The sequence below is a fragment of the Mesocricetus auratus genome, unplaced genomic scaffold (assembly GCF_017639785.1).
Source record: "Mesocricetus auratus isolate SY011 unplaced genomic scaffold, BCM_Maur_2.0 Super-Scaffold_100707, whole genome shotgun sequence".
Classification (NCBI taxonomy): domain Eukaryota; kingdom Metazoa; phylum Chordata; class Mammalia; order Rodentia; family Cricetidae; genus Mesocricetus; species Mesocricetus auratus.
Window position 1 is genome coordinate 5,448,919 of NW_024429269.1, and position 23,636 is coordinate 5,472,554.

A 23,636-nucleotide genomic window follows, 5' to 3' on the forward strand; every position below is an offset into this window, starting at 1 on the left:
GGAACCGGGGAGAGAGGCTATGAGTCTGTGCAGGGGAACATCTTTCTCGCCATCATGCCTTCAACCTCAGACAGTGCCTCATCACACATTCTGTGTGAATATTTTTTTCAATTCTACTTACACAGAATGAGTAAAAATGCTGCACCAAAATGTAACTATCTTAACTCTTTGAAGCAGTTTTGAAAGAGGCTATGTCATGTCACACTCCATCAGCAACTCTAGTTTATCTGCATTACTTTTAACATTGGATTGTTTGAGTTTTATTTTATTTTTTGAGATAGGTTTTCCTGATATAGCCCAGACTGGCCTTGAATGCACAATTCTCCTGCCTTAGGTATGTGTCGTCAAGCTTGGAGTAATTTTTTCCAAAGGAATTAATAATTATTGACATAGTCAACTATGCTTCAGGCATTTCATCAAGCAATTTATACGTAAAATCCCTAAATTTAGCCACTCTTAAATATACATTCTGTATTCATATTAACATATGATAGTCATCACCTCTCTAGAACTTGTACATCTTTTCAAATACAAATCCCGAGCCTATTAAACACTAACTTACAACTTCCCTTTTCCCCAGTTCAAAGTAAATACCATTCCGTTTTCCAAAAGAGTTCCTGTAGTTTCACATATTTTCTTCCTTAATGTTCAAAAAATATAACCAGAAAAATATTTGGTCTAGGAGAATAAAGGGAATGGAAGAAGGAAGCTTTTGTACTTTGCCTGCTTGCTTTCATTAGCAAGTTCATTCCTTTCTGCCATTACACTGAAGACCAGTTGAGACATCCAGCATCTTGGACTGAACAACTATTGGATTCCTGGACTTCCTGTCGGTAGACAGCATTGTCAGACAAGCTGGACCACAGCTGTTAGTCATTCTAATAAATCCTCCCGCTCTCCCACCCACCAATATCTATCTATCTATCTATCTATCTATCTATCTATCTATCTATCTATCTATCTATCTACCTATCTATCTACCTATCTACCTATCTATCTATCTATCTATCTATCTATCTATCTATCTATCTACCTATCTATCTACCTATCTATCTACCTATCTATCTATCTATCTATCTATCTATCTATCTATCATCTATCATTCTCTCAGTGCTGTTTCTCTAGAGCAGTTGTTTTCAACCTGTGGGTCATGACCCCTTTGGAGGACAAATGACCCTTCATAAGGGTCACCTAAGATCATCAGAAAACACAGATATTTACATTACAATTCATAACAATAGCACAATTACAGTTATGAAGTACCAACAAAAATAATTTTATGATTGGTGTCACCACATGAGCAACTGTATTAAAGGGCCGCAACATTAGAAAGGTTCAAAACCACTGCTGTAGGGAACCCTGACTAATATAAGTTTTCATTATCACCCAGTGCACACATAGAGCTTCTGAAAGAGGGTCAGGTCACTCTTTTCAGATACTGATAATTTCCATTGTCTTCCCCCTTGCTACTCTAGCTACAAGTTTGTCACTCAGAAAAGCATCCTTTGATGTCCCTGACTTACACCTGTACTATCTGTTTTATACCTCATGAACTGCTGTAATAATGTCTTCCTTTCCCCTGGGTAGCTTAGGCTTTTTTATTCCCTTCCTTTCCTTTTTTTCTCCCCCAAATGACGGAACGGAAACCAAGGCCACTGATTTGAGACCTTTCTTCTTCTACGATGCCAGTGTTTGAGCTGTCAATCCTCCCTTAGAAGCTGCAGCAGTTGTGTCCTATAAACACCAGTATCCTTCTTTTCATTTTTATTTGGTTCAGAATGCTTGATTATTTCTTCTTTAACCCATGAATTACTCAGAAGTATATTATTTACCTTTCAAATAGTTTAGGATTTCCTATGGGTCTACTCATCATCAAACTTTAATCCCATTTTTAGAATATATGCCTAAATCCTTCAAAACTTATCAAGACTTGCTTTATGGTTTCAATCATAGTAGAAGTTCTCAAAGCACTTGAAAATCAAGCATATTTTGTTTCAGTTGTGTGGAATTTCTACAGGTGACCATTGGGAAAGGCACTGAATTGTCCTTGACAATCTTCTGCATGCCTGTTCTATCAGTTTAATTTCTGACTACAACTGTGTATGTAGCCACTTGTCCCTAAAGCTTCATTGTTAACCTTATTTCAAAGTTATGTCGGAAACGTTTAGGCTCATTATGGCCTTCTGCTGGGCTGATCTGTTTTGATATTAATAAAGTTAATAAAGTTACCTAAGCTCCACTTTAGTGTTCTCATGATATGACTTCTACCATTCTACCACCAACTTGCTTTCCAAATGATTGACAGCATCTTGTGTACAGGTTGTTGTAAAGAGAAGCCTTCCCGCCAGCCTGGTTCCAGAGCCGCATCAGTCCCAAATAAACATACAGGAGGCCATATTAATTATGAAGCTGTTGGCCTTGCCTGTTTCTTACTGGCTAGATCTGACTTAAGTATTTACCCCATAATTGTTAATCTAAGTATTTCTCTGACCGGAGAACTTTCCGGGCTTCTTATCCCTATGGCAGTTACATCTTGACTTTCTGTGTTTCTCCTACCCAGAGTCCTCCTGGACTCCTAGTCCCACCTATCTTGCTATCCTATTGGCCAACAGTGCTTTATTGACATATACACAGGACTTCCCCCATCAGGTTGTATTTGAATTTCAAATCCTCACTCAGTGGACTTAATTAAAAGTTGCTGATTTCTAATTACTAGTTTTACCTTACTCATATTTAATGTGTTATTGATATTTTAGGTTTAAACCTATCCCTATTTGTTCTCTTTTTCCATTTTCTTTCTCCATTTCTCTTACTTTGGCCTTTGTTCTTATTCACTGAAAATAATCTTACAATTCCATTTTATTTCATTGGTTAATAGTTATGTTTGTCATAGAGCAGTTGTTTATGGTAAACATCTCTAACAAACTTCACAACAGCATATTTCTATTTTTCCAGATATCCTACTTTTATAAATATCATTACACATTTTATTTTATATTTGATACCAATTTATGTTGTTGCTATTTTTTTAAAGATTTATTTATTACATATACAGTGTTTTGTCTACAAGCCAGAAAAGAGCACCAGATTGAATTGCAGATGGTTGTGAGCCACTATGTGGTTGCTGGGAATTGAACTCAGGACCTTTGGAAGAGCAGCCAGTGCTCTTAACCTCTGAGCCATCTCTCCAGCCCCTGTTGTTGCTATTTTTAAATATACAAATATCCTTTTAAGAGGCTGTATTGCAGTTACTATTTTGCTGTTCTTCACTCTTTGAATAGATGCATGTTTTTCCATTGGCATTACTTTCTTCCTGAAGATTTGTCTTCAATGTTTCCTCTAGTGGGGGTCTATAAGAAACAAATTCTTTGAGTTCTTTATGACTGAAGAAATTTTAATTTTATTTTAATTTTGAGAAGTTAGAATGCCAACAACTTTAGAACATGACTAGCATTCTGGAAGAGATAATAACATCACTTTTTAAATTTTTTAAAGAAAACTAAAGCTAAGTAGGGTGGCATATACTTACTCCCTCAGTCTAGGGTCTGAGACCAACCTGGGCTACATAGTGAAAGCCTGCCTCAAAACCAAAACAGAACAGACAAACAAAACATCAAGGTAGGAGCTAGGGGATGACTAAGTGGTTAGGAGCACCTGGCATACTTGGAAAAGACCTAGGTGTGGTTCCCAGCACCTATGTGATGACTCACAGCTATCTGTAACTCCAGTTCCTGGGAATTCAATGCCATTTCTGGCCTCCATAGGCCCGACCCACATGGTGCTCTTATGTGCAGACAAAACATGAAATAAAAATAAATATTTTTAAAGGTATAGAAACTAGGAGCTAATAAAACAAAAATACTATAAATAAAAGTCATATTTTAAAAAGTCGAACTTTTAAAACCATAAAAAAATCACTAAAATTCTAAAACCCAGTGGGTAGTAGATTAGACCATAAATTATAAAACTAGTGACAGATTTGATATCAATGGAACATTATGTTTAAAGTGCTGAAGGAAGTTTTAAAAATATAATTCTATGCTCTGTGAAGGTATCTTAATGAAAGCAATGCTTAGAAACTTCCAAACTCTTGATAATATAATATCTGTAGACGTCATGTATGGGATGCTGGGTGACCACAAAGAATGAATGAGATGAAGATATCTGGATAAAATGACATCTGGGTCTTAGAGATTACATGATACTGATGGTCTGGATACAGGTCCCTTCCAGACATGACTCCTGATTGACAAAATGAATTTGGCCAATAAGTCAATGTTGAAGATACAATAGAAACTGTAACCCACTCCCCACCCCACCCCTGCACACATGGCAAAGCATTTCACCAAACATGAAATGAAGCTTATCTGAGACTGATTCCACTTTTCCTGAGCCTGCTGTACCACCAGGAAGCATGGTGTAGGATGATAAAGATGTAGGCTTGGCAGTCACTGTGATCTAGTTTGGGTTGCACTTAACCTCTGTAGAACCAGGCTTACAAGTAATTCAGGTTCTTCTCACCTCAGCAACTTAGTTCACAACTGCGATAATACTGACCTCTCAGGATTTCTCTTTTTGTTCCGCAGGTAATTTAAGTGGTCTTAGTGAAAGTGAAAACTACCAAGAAAAAGTTTTAGAGCCAGCTAACAACAGTCCTATGACTCCTACCTTGATAGTTTTTCACAGGTGTCATCTTGTTATAATCTTCAGACAAAATAAATTCCTACAAGACAAAAGAAAAGCATTAAGCATTTTTTTCTTGAGATTTTATTTGTACTTTATGTGTATGGGTGTTTGGCCTGCATGTATGTCTATGCACCAAGTGCATGGAGTACCCATGGAGGTCAGATGAGGGAGTCAGATCCTCTGGAACTAGAGTTACAGATGGTTGCTGTCATGTGGGTCCTGGGAATTGAACCTGGATCCTCTGGAAGGACCAGTGTTCCTAATAGTGGGGTCATCCTCCAGGCCCCAAGCAAAAGTAAAGTTTTTAATGAACAATTATGCTTTGGTAAACAGACTGCATACTCGAATTACAATCAACTGGGCATGTATGACCCTCTCCAACAGTAACCCAAACTCTGATCCGATGTGAGAGTAGAAATTTTACCTCACAACTCTCAAGCTGGCTTTCTTATAAGAAGAGAATCATATGAGATCACGTTCCAAGTCAGGGTTCTAATCAATGCCAATCCTAACTGGATTCAAAATCTCACTGGCACCACAGCAAACATTGAAGAACTTTAGCAGTGAGCAAACAGGTGGCAATTTTCTACTGAGAAATACTGTTAGGTATTTGGAATCTGCTGTTCACATTAGTATTTACTTTCCCTTACAACAAGCTCTCTGGGGCTGCTCTTGCTCAGCCCCTGTATCTCTGGGACCACTGCCCAGTTCCCTGGCACAGTGAGTAGTCAACATTGTCTGTCAGTTGTGTGGAAGGCACCTTCTACGTTGATGAGATGAGTCTGGACAACAAAAGCACTGAAGACATTAGTTTCTACACAGCACACCTTGTGGGGACACGCACAAGGGTCTCACCTAAGCACCCACGCAGTTGGTGATGCCCGTAGATTCCAACCAGGTATTTACAAGGCCTGGCCAAGGGTTGAGCTCTTTAGCTTTCTCTAATGCAAACACCCACATATCTTTGAAGGTGAATGGTGGAGCAGGGGTGAAGGAGCAACATGGCAGAAAGCAGTGCTTTCATCTGGGCTTACCACAGAACAATAAAGCTGTTCACAACAGTTGGAAGCATCTGTAATTTTTCTCTAATGACTTACACAGCGGGTGGGAGGGCATTCTTTCCCTGCTATTAGGTGCTTACTGAGTTCACATAGATTATCTAACTTTCTTTTAGGTGAAAATACTGTGTTATTTTTGTGACAGGTGCCACAAAGGTAAAATAGGTTAGCATGACAGACTATACTACTTTCTTTGGTTCCGTTTTTCTCTCACAGGCTCAATAAGAAGCTTCCCTAAAAAGGGATTTTCTTTACCATATTTTTCTTGGGAAAAACATTACTTAAAGTTGCTAGTTCAAACTCATATCATGAATCCTTCAAGGAATGGCAACCTATCTATTCATTTCTAAAGAGCTCAAATCAAAACGTGACAGATAAACTTGAAAAGACATATACAGCTCCCCACTGAGCAACTGACAGACACGTCTGGCTGACTGTGGGAAGCCTCACACAAGACTCTCTCTCCAGAGCTTCCAACACAGACAGAGAAAACATGTCTGCTGTAAACACAATAACTGGGCAAATTTGTTTAGTTCATGTAATATGCTGACATGGTTCATGGGCTTAGGCAAAAAGAACTTAATTCCTCTTGGAAAAAGGCAAGGCATATAATAAAACAATTTGATGCAGGTTTTCACTCAGGATTTATGACATACATACAAAGTAGGCAACTACCAGTTCACTTTGTACTAGTAAACTAATTTTTTAAAATATTTTCTTCCATTGGTAATAAAAACATACAGTCAAGGTAATTTGAGAGAGATTTTCTCACTTTTTATTGATGGAAACCACATACTAATCTAAGTATACAAAAGCTAAATATTTAAAGGTCCTTTTGTGATATCACTTTTTTAAAATAAGTATTATTGAAAGTATATCTATCATATATTTATTAATAAAATGTATAATAAAACAGAATGTGAAAACTAATTGTTGATGCTTTTTTATTATTAACAAATTGATAGTCATCCTTTACTCACAAATTTCATTCTTTTTTAATGAGTTCACAGGATGCTATAATGTTCGGAAGGTATGTTATATGACAGGGTTTGTCTAATGACGAAATGATAGATATTGACCAGCAGAATTGTGTGTGTGTGTGTGTTTACTCACAAAAAAATCTAATGTGAAATTATGGATAAAGTTTAAATTTATTACCTTAGGACTGATCAATCAAAATTAGATTACATACATTTTAAATTACTATCCTCTTATTTTTTCCATTCTATTGTCTACCTACTACCTAATTATTTTTAATACATGTTATAGTACATCAAGCATGCAAGAGGCACAGAAGGGAAAAGTCAGTAACTGTCTGCACATTCAACCTTACTTTTTAAGCAAACAGACAATTTGGTGTATCCTCATACACTTTGTTTAAAAGTGTAAACACTTTATTTGCTTGTTTGTTTTAACTTTGCATCTATATTATAGCTTCCAATATTGATTTTTATAAGATTTCCAAGTATGCGTATCTCTGTGTCTATACCTCTTTCTTGTGCTTTTTCTTTGGATCTTTATCTTGTGTGGTTGTTTTGTCTTATTCTGATTGCTTTTTTATTTATTTTTACATTATTTCTTAGATAGCTACTTGTTTTCTATTGAGAGACAGTGTGCAGGTACAGATGGGAGGTGAAGTAGGGAAGATGGAAGATTAAGGAAGGGGAGGCCATAAGCAAAACATAATGTACGAAAAAAATCTCTTTTTAATAAGAAGAAATTTCTAAGCACTTCTCTCTATGCAACACGTGTAATATACAGTTGTATTTACTGATAAGTTGCACCTATTGATAGGTGCAATATCAACATAATAGTTAAATTTTCACTTCATGTAGTGTGTGCAATGTGGGAAATATACATTTAGGGGTTTTGTTTAGTTAGGTTGTATAAAAATAGAATAAGGCCGGGCGGTGGTGGCGCACGCCTTTAATCCAAGCACTCGGGAGGCAGAGGCAGGCAGATCTCTGTGAGTTCGAGGCTGGGCTGGACCGACAGCCTCCAAAACAATACAGAGAAACCCTGTCTCGTAAAACCAAAAAAATTTAAAAAAACATAAAATAAAATAAGGACTATCTTCCCTTAAAATATATCAGAGCTATCTTTCCAGGATTCTCTTAGTTTAACATACTCTTTCTGATGACCCTGAGATACTCTATAAAATGGGTGTACCATCCATCTTTCAAGTCCTGCCCTTTTTAAATGATTATTTTGCTTGTCTGCTGATTTTTACTATTATAAAATAGCATGTATACCCATATGAACTGATGCACATAGGAGATTGCTGATTAAAAACCGAACACTGCCACATTACACTCCATGAAGCATGAAGGCACTCAGTCTCCACCTTCACATGACAGTGATTCACTCAATTCTATCAACAGACGTGTTCATCTTTCCCCAAACTAATGTGCAAGAAAATGGCATCTCACTGTGGTTTAATGTGCACTAATGTTTACTTATACCAGAGTATTGTCTTTTCTTTCCTTTTTCTCTCCTCCCTCCCTGTCTCCCTTCTTTCTTTTTTCCTGGCACTTTCTTTTTTTGTATAAACTTCTGTTTAGATTTTGCCCCAGGCAAAAACAAAAAACAAAAAACAAAAAACAAAAAACAAAAAAACAACCTAAGTCCAAAATACAACAACTGACTCTGAGGTAAAGTCTTCAATTGAATGCTAGATCCGAGAGTGAAGTTTCAGCAATACCAACAAAGTGAAACCAAGACAGATGTTGTCACATCACCCCCAAGCCGGTCTGAGTTTCAGAGAAGTCCAGCTGGTTCTCTAGCACATAGGAAGTTGTTGGCTGGACAGACACAAGGACACAGGAGGGAAGGGAGGGGATTTCCCTGCAGCTTTCCCAGCTCCCTTTGGACTGTGACACTAACTCCACAGAGCTTGAACTCCTCCTTTAAGCTAGCCCCATCGGGAGCCTGGTGAAATTAGATCTTGGGACTAGCCGAGAAGTGCTTCTAGAAGTGACAAAGTGGCAGATGAGCCAAACACTCTGGGCTTTGGTTAAGAGTCTAACAATAAACCCAGGGAATCTGGATAACAATAACTCCTGAAGCAGTCGATACAGTGTAGCCCATGCCATTTTGTATTCTGCAATTTTCTTAATGCAGTATAGAAAGGTTTTGACTACTAGATTTTGTAATCCACTGTATAATAAGTAAAATCTTTCCCTCTCCCAATATCCTGCCTTTGTGTTTACTTATCAGATCTTTCGTATTGAAAAATTCACTGATAAACAAATAAGTAATTGTGGCATCCTGAGTTGAAATTGCAATTTGGGTAAGCTTTTTAGTAGGGTCGCAAGTAGCCCAGGTGGGCCTTGAACTCCCTATGTGATCTGAACCCTTGCCTCTCCTTCCAGAGGGCTTGTACCCCCATGCCATTTATGAAGTGCTGCAGTTGGAAGCCAGGCCCTCCTCTATGCTAGGTGAGGGCACTCTGCCAACTGGGCTCCATCCTCAGCCTCTGCACTATAATCTTCATGTTTCAGTTTATAAAAAAATACTTCAGTTGAAATGTCTTTCCATGATGCATGCACACAGATGTTTATATTTAATCTCTTTAATTAGCTTAAGCAGTTTTGAACATCTGCAACCATTGTTTTGCTTTTCTTTGTCTCTCTGAATTTCTCTGAAAACCAAGTCTTGCAAAATTAGTCAATCAGATGGCAAAACGACTTTAATCAGGCTATGGTATTTTTTTTAAGTTGCTAATATGTCCTGATATTTTAAAAAGTACTAAAAAGTCCATTCTTGTCTAGACACATGCCAATCACAACACTCTGGAATGCTTCACAAGAACTGTTACCACTTTTTATTTGCATGTGAGATACATGATGTCAAATAGACATCATGGCTTCTGTTTAGTAATATCGAGTTCCCTCAACTAATTCCATTTGTTAATGAGTTTTTGTCAGCCTAAGGAAGATGCCAGTAGGTGGTATAATGTGTTTTTCACTGGAATAAAACTATTTTGTTTTCTGATCATCCGTAGGACCCTATTTCTCATAAGTTCTTGGTAATATCTTGAGTCATCCCATACTTCTATAGGGTGTTATTTCTATAAGGTGTGACGAATCCAGGAACATTAAACGGGTCTAAGCATTGCCCACCACCTTGCTTGATTTGTAGGGATCAATGAAACAGATCCGTGAGAATCCTGATGATGAAGCCACAGTACTTTTTACATTAAAAAAACAGCTAGAGAGCCAATATAGGACCGACCTAGGCCCTCTGCATATGTGTGACAGTTGTATAGCTTGATCTGTTTGGGGGGCTCCTAGCAGTGGGATCTGGACTTGTCTCAGGCACTCAAGCTGGCTTTTGGGAACCTACTCCCCATTGCTGGGTTGCCTTGCCCAGCCTTGATGCAGGGGGAGAAGCTTGGTCCTGCCTCAACTGGATGTACCAGGCTTTGTTGATGCCTATGGCCCATGGGAGGCCTGCCCCTTTCTGGAGACAGAGGAGGAGAGGACAGGGGGAGGTAAAAGGGAGGTGGGTGGAAAGGGGACAGGAGAGGAGGGAGAGGAAACTGCTGTCAGGTGTAAAATAAATGAAAAAAAATTATTAAAAAAATATCCTGGGTAGCAAGATGGCTCAGTAGTTAAAGATCCTGCCATGCATGCCTGAGGAGCTTAGTTCAACCCACAGAATCTATGTTGAATAAAAAGGAGGAAATCAATTCCACAAAATCGTCCTCAGAATGTAAGTACCCCTCCCCCAAATATACATCAGATACACAATAATAAATAATTTTTAAATCTATGCTTTAAATTTCTTGCTTTATCTGAAAGCCTGGCAACAATCTCTCTTTCTTCTTAAAACCTAACACCACTTCACAGATTAAAAGCAGAATCCAAAATTAGATCATTAGCTACCAACTGTTTGTCAAGTGTGTGGTGTATCAAAGACATACACTGACTGAATGCATGATAAGTCTACTTTTATCAAGAAAGCAAAACTATAGTTACATTCCCTAAAAAGGCTTTCTTCTCAGAAAAATAAACAAAACAATCACCAACGTCACAACCAAATAAAGAACTCAGTCCAAATTTATAAGGAATAAAGGGCAAACTAATGGCACATGCCTCATTACCTAGCAAAGGATTACAAAGAAGTTCCCAGGTTCAAAGCAATATGAGCACTATACAAAGCCATTCCTGAAAAGAGGAGAGACACACATTAAGAAGCCGGTCTTATGCTACTGACGTGGGATTCTTCTCCCTCATCTATGGCTCTAATTTGAAGGTTTGATTTGTTTGTGGTAAACCACATTTGTTTTATGTTTCTTCCCTGTGTTTTCAATTTTGATTTCCGTATTCCTTGCTTATTTTGCCGAGTTCCTCTACTTCATCTTCAAGCCCTAATATTCTGTCTTCTTGATTCATTCATTGTTGCTTTCCTTCAAGTTTCCAGTTGAGCTTTTTTTTTTAAATTCCAATTGCATCTTTGCTTCAGCTTGAGTCCTCTTCAATGTTTCTATCTCATTACTGAATTTCATTCTCAAGTTGCCTCTGTCACTTCCATCAGGCTTTTGTTTGTGTTTTCTTGGGCATCACTCAGGTGTTCATTCCTCCTTAATTTCACTGAGTTCTTTGTGTTTTCTTTAAATGTCTTGAATTTTTTTAAAATGAAGTTCACAATGGTTCTTTTAAATTCTGTTTCTGGGTTCATCTAGGTAATTGCCGTTGGCAAGCATTTCTACAGGACAAGTGGATTTTGGAGGTGAAATACTGGTTCCATCTTTCATATTGTTTATATTTTTGTGATGAGACCTGAGTATGTGGACTTCTATTGTTGGCTCTGTGTCTGATATGGACAGAGTAGTTGGTGCATAAAAGAGGATGTATGGGCAGGTTAGGCCTAGAAGCTGGAAATGGCTTAGGTAGAATGAAGTCAGGTGGACAGAGGAGACAGGGCTGGTGTGCAGGACATGTGCCCTGGTCCAAGCTTGGAGTGAGGGGTGAGATCTGGCTGGGTGAAGAAGCTGGATGTGGTAAAGGATGGGCCTATAGGTTGGGGGATGGGGAGGGAAGGTCCTGTCTGAAGCGTGGAAGTTGGTTGTGGCAGAGGCAGGGATGCCAGGTTCGGCTGGGGTAGTGGATATGGGTACCACGCAAGTTCCAAAGGAGGGCAGCAATCAACAGTCCTAGCCAGCACACTATGAACTTCAGCAATGGTCAGCATGGCATACTAACCCTAAGGGTGCAGCAGTGGCACATACAACTTGACAGTAACCAACAGCATTCTGGTTGGACTTGAGACCTGCTCAACAGGAGGGAAATCTGCCTGGTACTGGAAACCTAACCACGATCTCAGGGCTTGTGAAGTCATGGATCTTAGAGGAGAACCTATAACTGCCTTTTTGCTAAACCAGCAGAATCCCTAACTATAGTATAAATTATTCATTCTTACATTCACAGGGATGACCCTCAATCCCATATCAAGGAAACTGCAACAGACAAGAGACCACCACAGAAAATTATAACCAATCAAAATGCTGAGTTATGGAGACCACCAGTCCCAATTGATATATATATATATATATATCAACTACTATACCTAAGGCTCAGGGATCATTGTGAAGGACAAGGTAGAAAGATTGTAAAAGCCGGAGCAACAGGGCATTTTCTGTGAGATTGTGTCTCCTAGTAATGGCAGAAACTATACCCACATGTCAGAAGTAATGTCAGAAGTCACCAGCATGACTGCCTAACATGAGCTGAACAATGACACCAACAATAGGTATGTTAATGTGGTCTGGGGGAAAGCCCTCTAAGGCTCCTACCAAACACAGAGAACTACAGGCAACCAAAGAATGCCGAGAGTGGGAGAAATACATCTTCGTCAGAGAAAAGCAACAAGTAACCCAATGCCAAACGGTCTGCCCTGAAAACATACATACAACTAACATTATACAGACTGAGCAGGTTACATATACATAGATACATACATCACATTACAGTAACTAACAAAAAATGAGGCCACGAATTTGAAAGAGAGCAAGAATGGGTATATGGGAGGTGTGAAGAGAGGAAAGGGAAGGAGAAACAGGCAATTATATCATAATCTCAAAACATGAAAGAAATAATACATTTAAAAAGATTAATGTTTCTAATATGAAATCACATTTTAATTAAAAGAAAGCAAATAATTTAATTGGTGTTGTTTTCAATACATTTCCTTAGATAGTGATGTGATTTAGGTAACGAACTCCTATCCTTAAAGAGAGCTCACCCTGATTCTATAATATGGAAATGACACGGTAACCTCTTCACGATTATGAAGGCTGTCCTTTTGTGGGAATCCATTCACTGTCAGGTATCTAAGTGAGTCAACACTTAGGTCCTGGAGACTTTTTTCTCCTCTTAACATCTGCTTCTGAACACGCACGCACGCACGCACGCAGTTTGCTGGCCACAGAGGGACTGCTTCTAGTGGAGACAGAGGAGTGCCATTCTACAACTACTTCCATTAGGTATTTACAAAGTCCAGTCAGCAATGTGACAATAGTAAACTTCTCAGTTTTTAGTAGCTAGTCTACACAGAAGTGGCCGGAACATTGTCAAATGTATTACTTGATGTTTTGATTATAACTGAAGGTGAATGGGTACACGTGAGCTTGTGTGTGAAGATATACAACATTCAACCTAAGTCCTCCTTTTCCTTTCCCCCCAGCTCAGGGTAACCACCCCTCTATCTCCCTTACATTAAATATTCCTAGCATTAAATTTAATAATAGAAAAACAGAACCTTTCAACTCCTTAATCACTTACCTTACTGTATTACTGTTGAGGTTAATGAAACACATGGGTGGTTTTTAGAGTGTGTTAACCAGAGATTAGCACTACTGACAGCAAAGTACACGTTCTAACAGCCAGGGAGGAAATGCTTACATACTGTTCTCTACTTTTCTAAAAAGGGACTTAAAGTCAAGATTTCAAGGTGTAAATCAAACATGGATTTTGAATGTTTGGGATTCTTCACAAGGAAGAATGAAATATAAGGAGAAAGCTGAAAGCAAAAGATAGTATGTGTTCACACAGGTCCTCCATGCGAACGTTTCTTCTCTCTGTGATTACGATATCTTGAGATGCCTTATGCAAGTGAACTTACAGTGCCGTTTTGTTTGAAATTCCAGAACTGTGTGTATTTTACTGAGCATCATGTCCTTGGGTTTACTGATAGTGCATGAAACAGGATTTTCTTCTTACTTTAAGGATGCAAATATTCCATCATATGTTCACACCACATTTTCTTTATTCATCTTTTGATGGACAATTAATCTGTTTCTGCCTCTGAGCTACCGCTTTCAATATCTGCTTTCAATTATACTAGACAGACACCCCTAAGTAGGACTGCTGGGTTGTATGGTAATTCTAGTTTTAATAGAACCCCTACATGAGTTTGACTTAAAATTGGTATATTATAAAAGTATCACTACCTTTAAAACTGCCTTTGTTTTTATCACGTCTTCCGAATTAGCAGTGTTGACTTTTTGCCTGTTTTCAGGAATTTCAGAATCAAATTTAAACTGTGAACCAAACAAATTATGTTGTTTCTAACAATCTGCATATAGGTTATTCTAGGTTTCATTCATGCTCTTTTGGTTGCAAGGAATTGCAGACATGAGAGAGGGTTTTCCATGAAGAGTCAGAGCCTGTGAGCAGAGGCTTTGCAAGGAAGTTGTGTTGGCCACACTCAGGGGCTCTCTTGGGATGTCTGCTGTTCTCAGTAAGAAAATCCAATGATGTATTTTTTTTTTTTACGAGACAGGGTTTCTCTGTATTATTTTGGAGGCTGTCGTTCCAGCCCGGCCTCGAACTCACAGAGATCCGCCTGCCTCTGCCTCCCGAGTGCTTGGATTAAAGGCGTGTGCCACCACCGCCCGGCTTAAATCCAATGAATGTAAAGCAACTCAGCTTCCATTCTTTCATTGCTGAAGCATCCATGAAGTCATCACACCGCATGAGGACTTGCAGGGCAATGGCACTACTCTGTATGATACAATGATGGCTACATGTCATTGACACTCATCCATATGCAGAGAATGCAGAGCCCCAAGAATGAACCCTGAGCTATGGACTGTGCATGATAATGTGTTCACATGAGTTCATTACTGATCTTAAACATACCACTCTGCTGGGAGATGTTAATAGGGGTGGGTGGGGGTACACCAGGGGTGCAAGTGAAACCTCTACACCTTCATCTCTACATCAAAACAGTACTCACCGAAGTCCACAAATAAAACTTCAACTCCTAGAATAATAATGCTAAAAATGACCTTCTAAGATTATTTTTGTTTTTGTTTTTCCTCAAACTTGAGAATGTTTGTATTAAAACTTGAGAGAAAAACAACAGGGCAGGTAAGCTGAAAATCCCAACCAACACCTGCTCAGAGGAGAGATGGAAAAGAATAAAACCTTTAGGGTTGGGCAAGCAGGTGTTAGAAAGGGAGGGTCTTCAGAAAAACAATGAGGAAGCCCAGGGTGTTAGGGAAAGTGTGTGTAGGCTTTTGGCAGGTATCCAAAAAAGATGGAGCTAAGGGAAGTTAGACTTTTTTGAATTAGAACTCAGAAAAGTGGGCAGGCTTGTCATGAGGTCTTGGAATTGCTTGAGTCTTACGCTTCTTAGGCTGCAGTCTATAGACTTCAGAGCCGTGTCCTGGAACTTGCGTACTTCTGAAAACTACTCAGGGTTCTGAAGGACATTCATTTATGTAGGTTGTATGAACTGATATTTAATATATTAGAAATAAAACTTGATAAAGTTATAAAATATTAAGTCAATATAATGATAAGTTCATATTGGTTAATAAAGTCCATGCAAAGTAGAACTTTCTAGAAACAAAACTTAGTGACAAGAGTTGTACTGTTTCTCATTTTAACAAGTCTCACTTATGTCTGGCTGAAGAAAAGGCAGCTTCCGCATTCAATCTGTCCATCTGTCATGAAGTGGGAGTGAGAGACCAGGTCTTAGAGTTGTGATAGAGTAGCTTCCATTTTGTTGCCCTTGGTTTGGGAACAGCTGGCTTTAGGGATTCTGCTGACCTGAGGTTTGCTCAATCTTGTCTTCAGATCCTGCTGGCTTGCCTGTGCTTCTCCTGATGGTCTGCAATGATGTAAAAGACTTTTGCTGCCTATCATGTATCTTGCACCCAGGAATTGGAAGACTAGGTGCCCTTTTCTGCCCCAGGGACCCTTCTGACCAGGGTATTTTAAGAGGTGGAAGGAAGGAAAAGCTTTAGCTTCAAACCCTTCTCAGCTGTATAAGAAACCTCTAACCACATTTCTGACCCAGATGCAATGGCAAACAGAAGCATCTGGAATAAGGGAAGGAAAGAAAGTTGGGGTATATTCAGGAACAGCAGTCAACCAACTTTCCACATCTACAAGAAACAGAAGTACACATTGCTAGTTTGGATTTTTACTGCTGCCCAAGGACCATGTGTTGAAGTCTTCTTGGTCATAAGGTATCACTATAGGTAGAATCTTTTGGGGATGGAGTCTAGTGGGAGGAAGTCATTGTAGTGTGTCCTCCTAGAGCATACTGGGACCCAGTTTTGTGTCCGATCCAGTATGAAGTAAACAAGGGCCTTCTGGCATGTGCTCCTACATGATATACTGTGCCACCACAGGCTCATGCAACCATTTCTGAACCTGAGAGTCAAAGCAAACCTTTCTTCCCTCTATGTTAATTCATGGGTATTTTTTCAGAGTGATAAAAAACTAACACATACTTTTTCCTACAAGTTCTTCCACAGACTTTAGTTTATACATAAGACAGTAAACTAGAAATTTCAAGGTCTCATCACACTGCTAAATTGTCTGGCTGTTCCCTAGTGGCTTACCTGGTGTGTGATTTATTATCTGCCATCATCTTGGCTTATCAATGTTTTTATACTTCCCCCCCACCGCTGAGTGCAAATAATCAGATGTCTTGATGCTCAAGATAGGAGAAGACCAAGAGGTAAAGGCTCACACATGTATCCAAGAAGCCAATTTCTGAGTCTTAAGAATGAATGTTCTTGGAAGGTATTCAAAAAATGGGAGTGTCCATCTCAAGGCCAAAATCACAGATGTATTACACAAAGGAAATCCTTGTTCAAGCCCTGTTACTCTCAGGGTCAATAAAAGAGAATGGATATTTTAAATAACATTGAGGTATAATAAAAGTTAGACTGTAATACTGAGCAGGAAATTACATCAGAGATTAACTTATATAGATGCCTTAGTTACTTTTTTGTTGCTGGGATAAAATACCAGGACCAAGGCAACTTAAAGTGTTTACTTTGGGACTTAGTTTCAGAGGCTCCAAGTCCATGATCATCTTGCAGGGAGCACAGCAGCAGACAGGCATGGCCCTGGAGTAGCGGTTGACAGTGTACATCTCAAGACATACAACGGCAAGGCAGTAGTATTACTTTTCCTAGTCAGTGCTGAAAATTAGAACAGTAAATGTCTTTTGACTCAAACCTTAACACTAATCAAGGTTCACTTCCTGGGTCAGTAGAAACACCATATCCTGCATTTCAAGCTATTTATAGCCAAGGTGTCCATTCAGAATTGCTATGAATCGTTTTTTTCTGGTTTTAAGTCCACAGCTCTTTCAATCCTGGACACTATTAAAGAAATAAATATGCACATAAAACATAAGTAACAACAACAAAGTCAACTACAAATAAAACCAAGTCTTATCAATCAAAAATGGAGTACTCACAGAAAGCAGTTTACCAGATGTGGTGGGGCATCTCTATATCCCCAGAACTCAAGAAGGATCACTACATGTTTGAGGCAAGTCTACACAGAGTTCTGGGCAGCCCAGACAACCCTGTGCTCCTCCCAAACCAACAAAACCTGGGGGGTAAGGAAACTAGCTTGAAAATGATGAAGTTTATGCAGGGCAGTGGTGGCACTCGACTTTAATCCCAGCACATGGGAAGCAGAGGCAAGAGGATCTCAGTGAGTTCAAGGCCAGCCTGGTCTACAAAGAAAGTTCTGGAACAACAGCCAGGGCTACACAGAGGAACCCTGTCTCCAAATACCAAAAAAGAAAGAAAGAAAAAAGAAAGAAAGACAGAAAATGATAAGCTTACAAAAAAAAAACCCTTCGAATTCAAGATAATGAATCACTGTATAAAAAGAAATTCTCTTTGATTTCAGATAAAATAATTGTTTATCAAAAAGTAAAATTTACCTCCTGATGAAATGAAAACCATTTTTGCCATATAAGGAATTATTACTGAAGAATACTGGAAGCCAGGGCCTTTAAGTCAGTCACTCCTAGAACCTTCACAATCCCATGTGTGATTTCCCTAAGCCAAGAGTAAATGAATTTAGGCACCTTGCTCATGGGCATACAGATGAGGAATAGCAGAGCTGGAGGCACAATGACACTGATATATAAGGGCACAGTGTCTATAATCGTTTCTCCCAGGAACACTAGTAAGCAGGGAAGGAAGGCAAGAAGACAATGGCTTCTGCCCTCCCAGAGAACTGGCAATAAACACCTTCTCAGAAGAGATGACCAGATTACAAGAATAAAAACAGGGCTATAAAAATGGCTCAGTAGTTAAGAGCATGTGGTGCATTTACTCCAGTTTGGTCCTCTTTAAAAAACACTGTGTGGCTCACAAACACCTGTAACTCTAGTTCCAGGATATCTGCGGTACCGTACCTCTTCTGGCACCCATACTCACTTGCATAGATATATACAAACACACAAAACTAAAACTAAATCTTAAAAAATAAAGAATGAGGATACAAGGAGCGGGACCTTCTGCATGGAACTAAATGTGACTGGCTTGTTCATTTGCTTATTTGTCTATGTAGTCTACACAGTCCTTGTACGCTAGGTCCTCCTGCCTCAGCCTACTGCATGCTGGGATTTAAGGCTGTACCTGGCTTGGTTACATTTTTATTCATTCAAGAAATATTACCCAGAACCCAATTTCACAAGTCTGTCTTCAGAGTATAGGAAATGTTACTGCATATGTTTCCTGCCTTAAAGATACTCTTGCTAAGAGAAAACAAAGGAACAACACGTATTAAATTCCTCTTATTTCTCAGACACTTTCAGTGATGCCATTTCTTGTCTTGTTCTATTAAACACAAAAGGATATAAGTAGAATATGCATAAGTGTTATGGTAGAAATGTGAATTAAGAACCTTCCAACCACGCTGTGCTGATGGCCTGTCACTGGAATAGCTCTGGGTCTCCAGGTCAAGTCTTAAAAGCAGGGTAAGTCCTAGGGAGGGCTGAGGACATGGGTCAGGTGTGAGAACTAGCATCTGATTTCAGTGATGAGGCTTCTAGGCTGAAAGCAAGGGTCAGATGTGAGACAGAGTTAGCAACTGATTTTAGTGATGAGGTTCCGTGTTTCTGGTATGTATGTGAATCACACATATTTGATACTTGGTAGCAGAATTCTGATAGGCAGATTGACAAGTGAGGATAAAAAAGTACTTTGAACTTTATTCTTCCTGAAGTTGTTGAGAACTTATACTCCAAGGAGTGATAAAATTAAACTATAAGTTTGGATATGAGGAAAAAGAGGAAATTAGAGACAACAGACAAGCCAGTGGGCTACTGCAATGAGCCACAGTCAAAACTGTTAAGGGACAGAATCTAGTGAACACAGACTGTAGACAGTTCTGGGGTTGAGGGAAGATATGACTCATGTTTCTGGGTGGGGCTCTACATGATGCCATTTACTAAAGGGACAAGGGACAAAGGGCTCATTATAGCCAAAGGAGAATTAAGTCTAATTAGAATCTGTTAAATCTAAAGTGTCCTTGAGACATCCAGGCTGAAGGTCCAGTCAGGTTCTGCAGCCAGAGTTGGGGGCTCAGCAGAGCAGCACGTAACACAGTTGGGGAAGTGGAGGAACAGGACAGTGAGGCTACAGGGCAGATGAACAACAGTGGGCAGGAGGGAAGCTTGAGGGAATATCAGAGTGGCAAATGGAAGAATCAGGAGCAGAATCTGGAGGGAACTCAGACTTAGAAAACCATACCAAACACCAAGCCATGACTCCACTCAGTACCCTAGAAAGCACCCTTCCTGTCCTGCCCCCAAAAGAAAGCTCAAGGCTAAAGAACCAGCTCCACCCCCTTATTTGAGGTATAAATGGAGTCTCACTAGGTAGCCCATGCTGGCCTGTAATTGAGAATTCTCCCATTTCAGTCTCCAAAGTAGCTGAGATTACAGACACGCACCACTACACCTGGCTTGCTCAGTTTTTGACTTCTCTCTAATCTAGGAAACCAACTGAACCCATGTGATGGCTGCTGATGGGAAAGTCATGCTTGTCTTTGCGTCAATGTAGTAAGCAGTCCTTCTTCAAACTTCTCTGGGACTAAGGTCTAATATTGATGGTATATGAAAATGTACAGCATTCCCTGGCAACTGGGAGAGCAGCTGTTTCTAGATTTGCAATGGGGAGGAGCTGGAGATGAATGATGTAGAGCCTGGATGCAAATTCGTGTGTGTGTGTGTGTGTGTGTGTGTGTGTGTGTGTGTGTGTGTGTGTGAGAGAGAGAGAGAGAGAGAGAGACAGAGAGACAGAGACAGAGACAGAGAGAGACAGAGGGAGAGAGAGAGACAGAGACAGAGAGACAGAGAAAGAGTGTGTGTGTGAGAGAGCCAGTGTATGTGAGTGTGAGTGTGTGAGAGTGTGTGTGTGAGAGAGACAGAGTGTGTGTGTGAGAGAGCCAGTGTATGTGAGTGTGAGTGTGTGTGTGTGTGAGAGAGACAGTGTGTGTGTGAGAGAGAGCCAGTGTATGAGTGTGAGTGTGTGAGAGTGTGTGTGAGAGAGACAGAGTGTGTGTGAGAGAGCCAGTGTATGTGAGTGTGAGTGTGTGAGAGTGTGTGTGTTGGGGGTACATAAATATCAAGAAGCACATACCTTGGAAAGAAAACCTACCCTAGTTATGACACCCTGGGTCACTGCACAGACCAGCACTGCACTCCAGAGACCATGGCAGACCTAACACCACACCCTTCTCTGATGACATAAGCCCTAATGATTGCCTGGAATCAAAATCAGCCGATAGCCGTTCTGCAATTAAAGAATGACTGCTCCCTCCCGCATTCTGGCTCTAGTGAGTTCTGGAGCTTTATAGCACAAGAACAAGTGTCAGAGGGCTCTTTGGGGGACATCACCCATGACTGCTGCTGTCAAGGTACTAGAGAGAGGAATGGCTTCACGGGTGATTAACATAGGCTCTAAACAGTCACTGGAGAAAACTGGCATGACTCTAATTTCCCCAAGACATGAACTCCATGTGAAAATTAGTCAAATATCTTATGTTGACAGAGAATATTCTTTTGTTTGATGGGTATAGTAAAGAAAATTGATTCCTATTGTTCTAAAGTATGGTGGGGGCCTGGGAGATGTCTCACTGGGTAACATATCTGTTGTGTTTTGAGTCCCAGTCCCCAGAATCCACATAAAGGCCAGTGGATGGAGTAGCTCACCTGTAACCCCAGCACAGGATGTAGAGACAGAAAACATTCACCCCTGCCAACAAGCTGCTTAGTGAAATGGGTCCAAAACATTCGTAGAACAATTGAGGAAGATGCCCAACATCAATCTCTATCTTCATATTCACAAGTGAATGCATTTCCACTCAGACACACAAACATAAATGTGCATATGTACACCCACCCACCTGAACCTTCTGATTTGGCAGTAATAGTTGGCCAGAAATCTTCAAAAGATGTTCCCATCTCTGCCTCCCTACACTAGGACTTACAGGGGCATGCCACGACATCTGGCTTTTTAGCTAGGTGCTTAGGATTCTAACTCAGTTCCGTGGGCAAGCAATGTACCAAAGGAACCATCTATCCAGCCTCTCTACTACCCTCTTTTCCTTAAGAGTGATGAAGAGGAAATGGCAATAACTGAAACATGTCTTCTAGTACAGCTTTTGGTGGTCTACATTTGGTAAATACCCGGAGAATTACTGTGATGATTCAGCTAAGCCAAAAGATGCTTCCAAGAAGGCAGTTCTTCCCCTGTGCATGGCCTACCGAATCCACTTGACATGGGCTTTGAAGATTTGTGATACTGGCTACAGAGACTGCTGCCGCCGCCAACGACATTGGCAGGAGCTCCTATTTATCTGTGCTATGCACAGGCTGTTCTAGTTTTCCATGTGTCATCCTGACACAAACTATATAAAATGGATACAATTATCTTCCTCCCTGAAGACTGAGACACAGAGCAAAGCACTGTGCATAATGACAGAGCAGCAACAGGATGTGCTGTGACTAAATTCAGGCAGTTAGACTCCAGAGCCTCAGTTCTTAAGCACTATATGTCAACTCAACAGACCTTACATTCATTCATTCATTCATTCATTCATTCATTCATCATTCATTCACTTGCTGATTCTGAGTACTTACAAAGCATTTAAAATAGAAGAGTCTTGGGTGTTAGGGACCCAGAGAAACAACCAGGCTCAGTCCCTCCCCTATGGGGGAAAAAAAACCACTGAGCAGAGAAATGAAAACAGACTGCTAAGGTGAAAAACTGAGAAAAAGGGCATGGTACAAACCAAGGCTGTGGGTGTGGGTAGGGCCAGATCTGCAGGGTCACAATGGCTATCTGAAAACTCTTTCCCTATCTCCTAAGCATCAGGGGAAGCCATTAAAGGTGGCACCAGTGGACAAGGTTAAAAACATCTCCATAAAGATCCTTTTAGTCCTGATATGGAAAATAAACAGAATAAATATGAGATGGCCAGTGAGGGGGACAGCTGAGGAAGGTAAGAAAGAGAAGACAAGAGTAGAGGGATGGGGGGGTAAAATGGGGGAGGAGGGAGTGAGGGGGAGGGAAAGGCAGCTGATAAACAGGTAAAATCAGAGAAAGATCAAGTTAGAGGAGAGATAAGACCCTTGGGTTGTACACTGGCCTCAGTCACTGTAACAGGAGTACTAGGAACAGGCATGTGGAGGAATAAGCTTTACTTTAGATTTGGCAAGTTTGGGGTGCATTTGGGACATTCAGTAAGAAACATTAGGAAGGAAGTCAGAACCCCAGAGTACAGTCTAGATAGAAACACAAAACTCACCTTGTCACATGCATAGCAAATGAAGTCATGGTGTAGATGAGACTGTACAGAGAGAAAAGAACCAAGGTCTAAAACAAATGTGGACTAACTCCAGCCCTGGACCAGAGCTGGCTAAAGAACAACCAAGGATGGAAAGAGCTGGAGAACAGGAGAAAGCCAGCAAAATCCTTTGTGCAAACAGGCCACTGCTGAGGGCTGGAAAGATGGCTCAGTGGTTAAGAGCACTAGTTGTTTATCCAGAGGACCTGGGTTTAGTTCCCAGCACCCAAATGGCCACTTATAACTGTCTGCAATTTCAGTCTCAAGAGATCCAACACCAACTTCTAGCCTCCATAGGCACTGTACACACATGGTGCATAGGCATACATTCAGGTAAATACTTACAAAAGCAAAATATAAGAAAAAAAGATGCCATTGCCGAAACCATGAGTAATGCTACATACTGTAGGGAGCTCAAGCACGAGAAAGCAGGACCCGACAGAGCAGGTTTTGGAGAAGCAGCCAGCACTGCTGCAAAGGTCAAACACACTGTGGGTAAGTCCACATGGGCTTTCTGCATCAGTCAGTAACCTCGGCAGGCTGATGGGCCTGGAAGACTGAATGTAGTGGTTTGAGCTCTGTGCTAGATGGTTTTATATCAACTTGACATGAGCTAAAGTCATCTGAGAGGGGGAACCTCAACTGAGAAAACACATCATAAGGTAGAGCTGTAGAAAAGCCAGAAGGGCATTTTGATTAGTGATTGAGAGGGGAGAACTCAGCCCATTGTGGGCAGTACCATCCCTGGGCTGGTGGTCTCCGTTCTGTA

General features: G+C 40.2%; 1 protein-coding gene across 1 annotated transcript in view; it reads right to left on the reverse strand.

Annotated features, from left to right (window-relative positions):
• The window catches only part of Wdfy2 (WD repeat and FYVE domain containing 2), a 145,019-nt gene that overhangs the window by 42,321 nt on the left and 79,062 nt on the right, over positions 1 to 23,636 (reverse strand). The window contains exon 4 of the mRNA XM_005075280.4: positions 4,669 to 4,723. Within this exon, the coding sequence (XP_005075337.1) occupies positions 4,669 to 4,723 (55 nt within the window). The remainder of the gene's footprint in view (positions 1 to 4,668; positions 4,724 to 23,636) is intronic.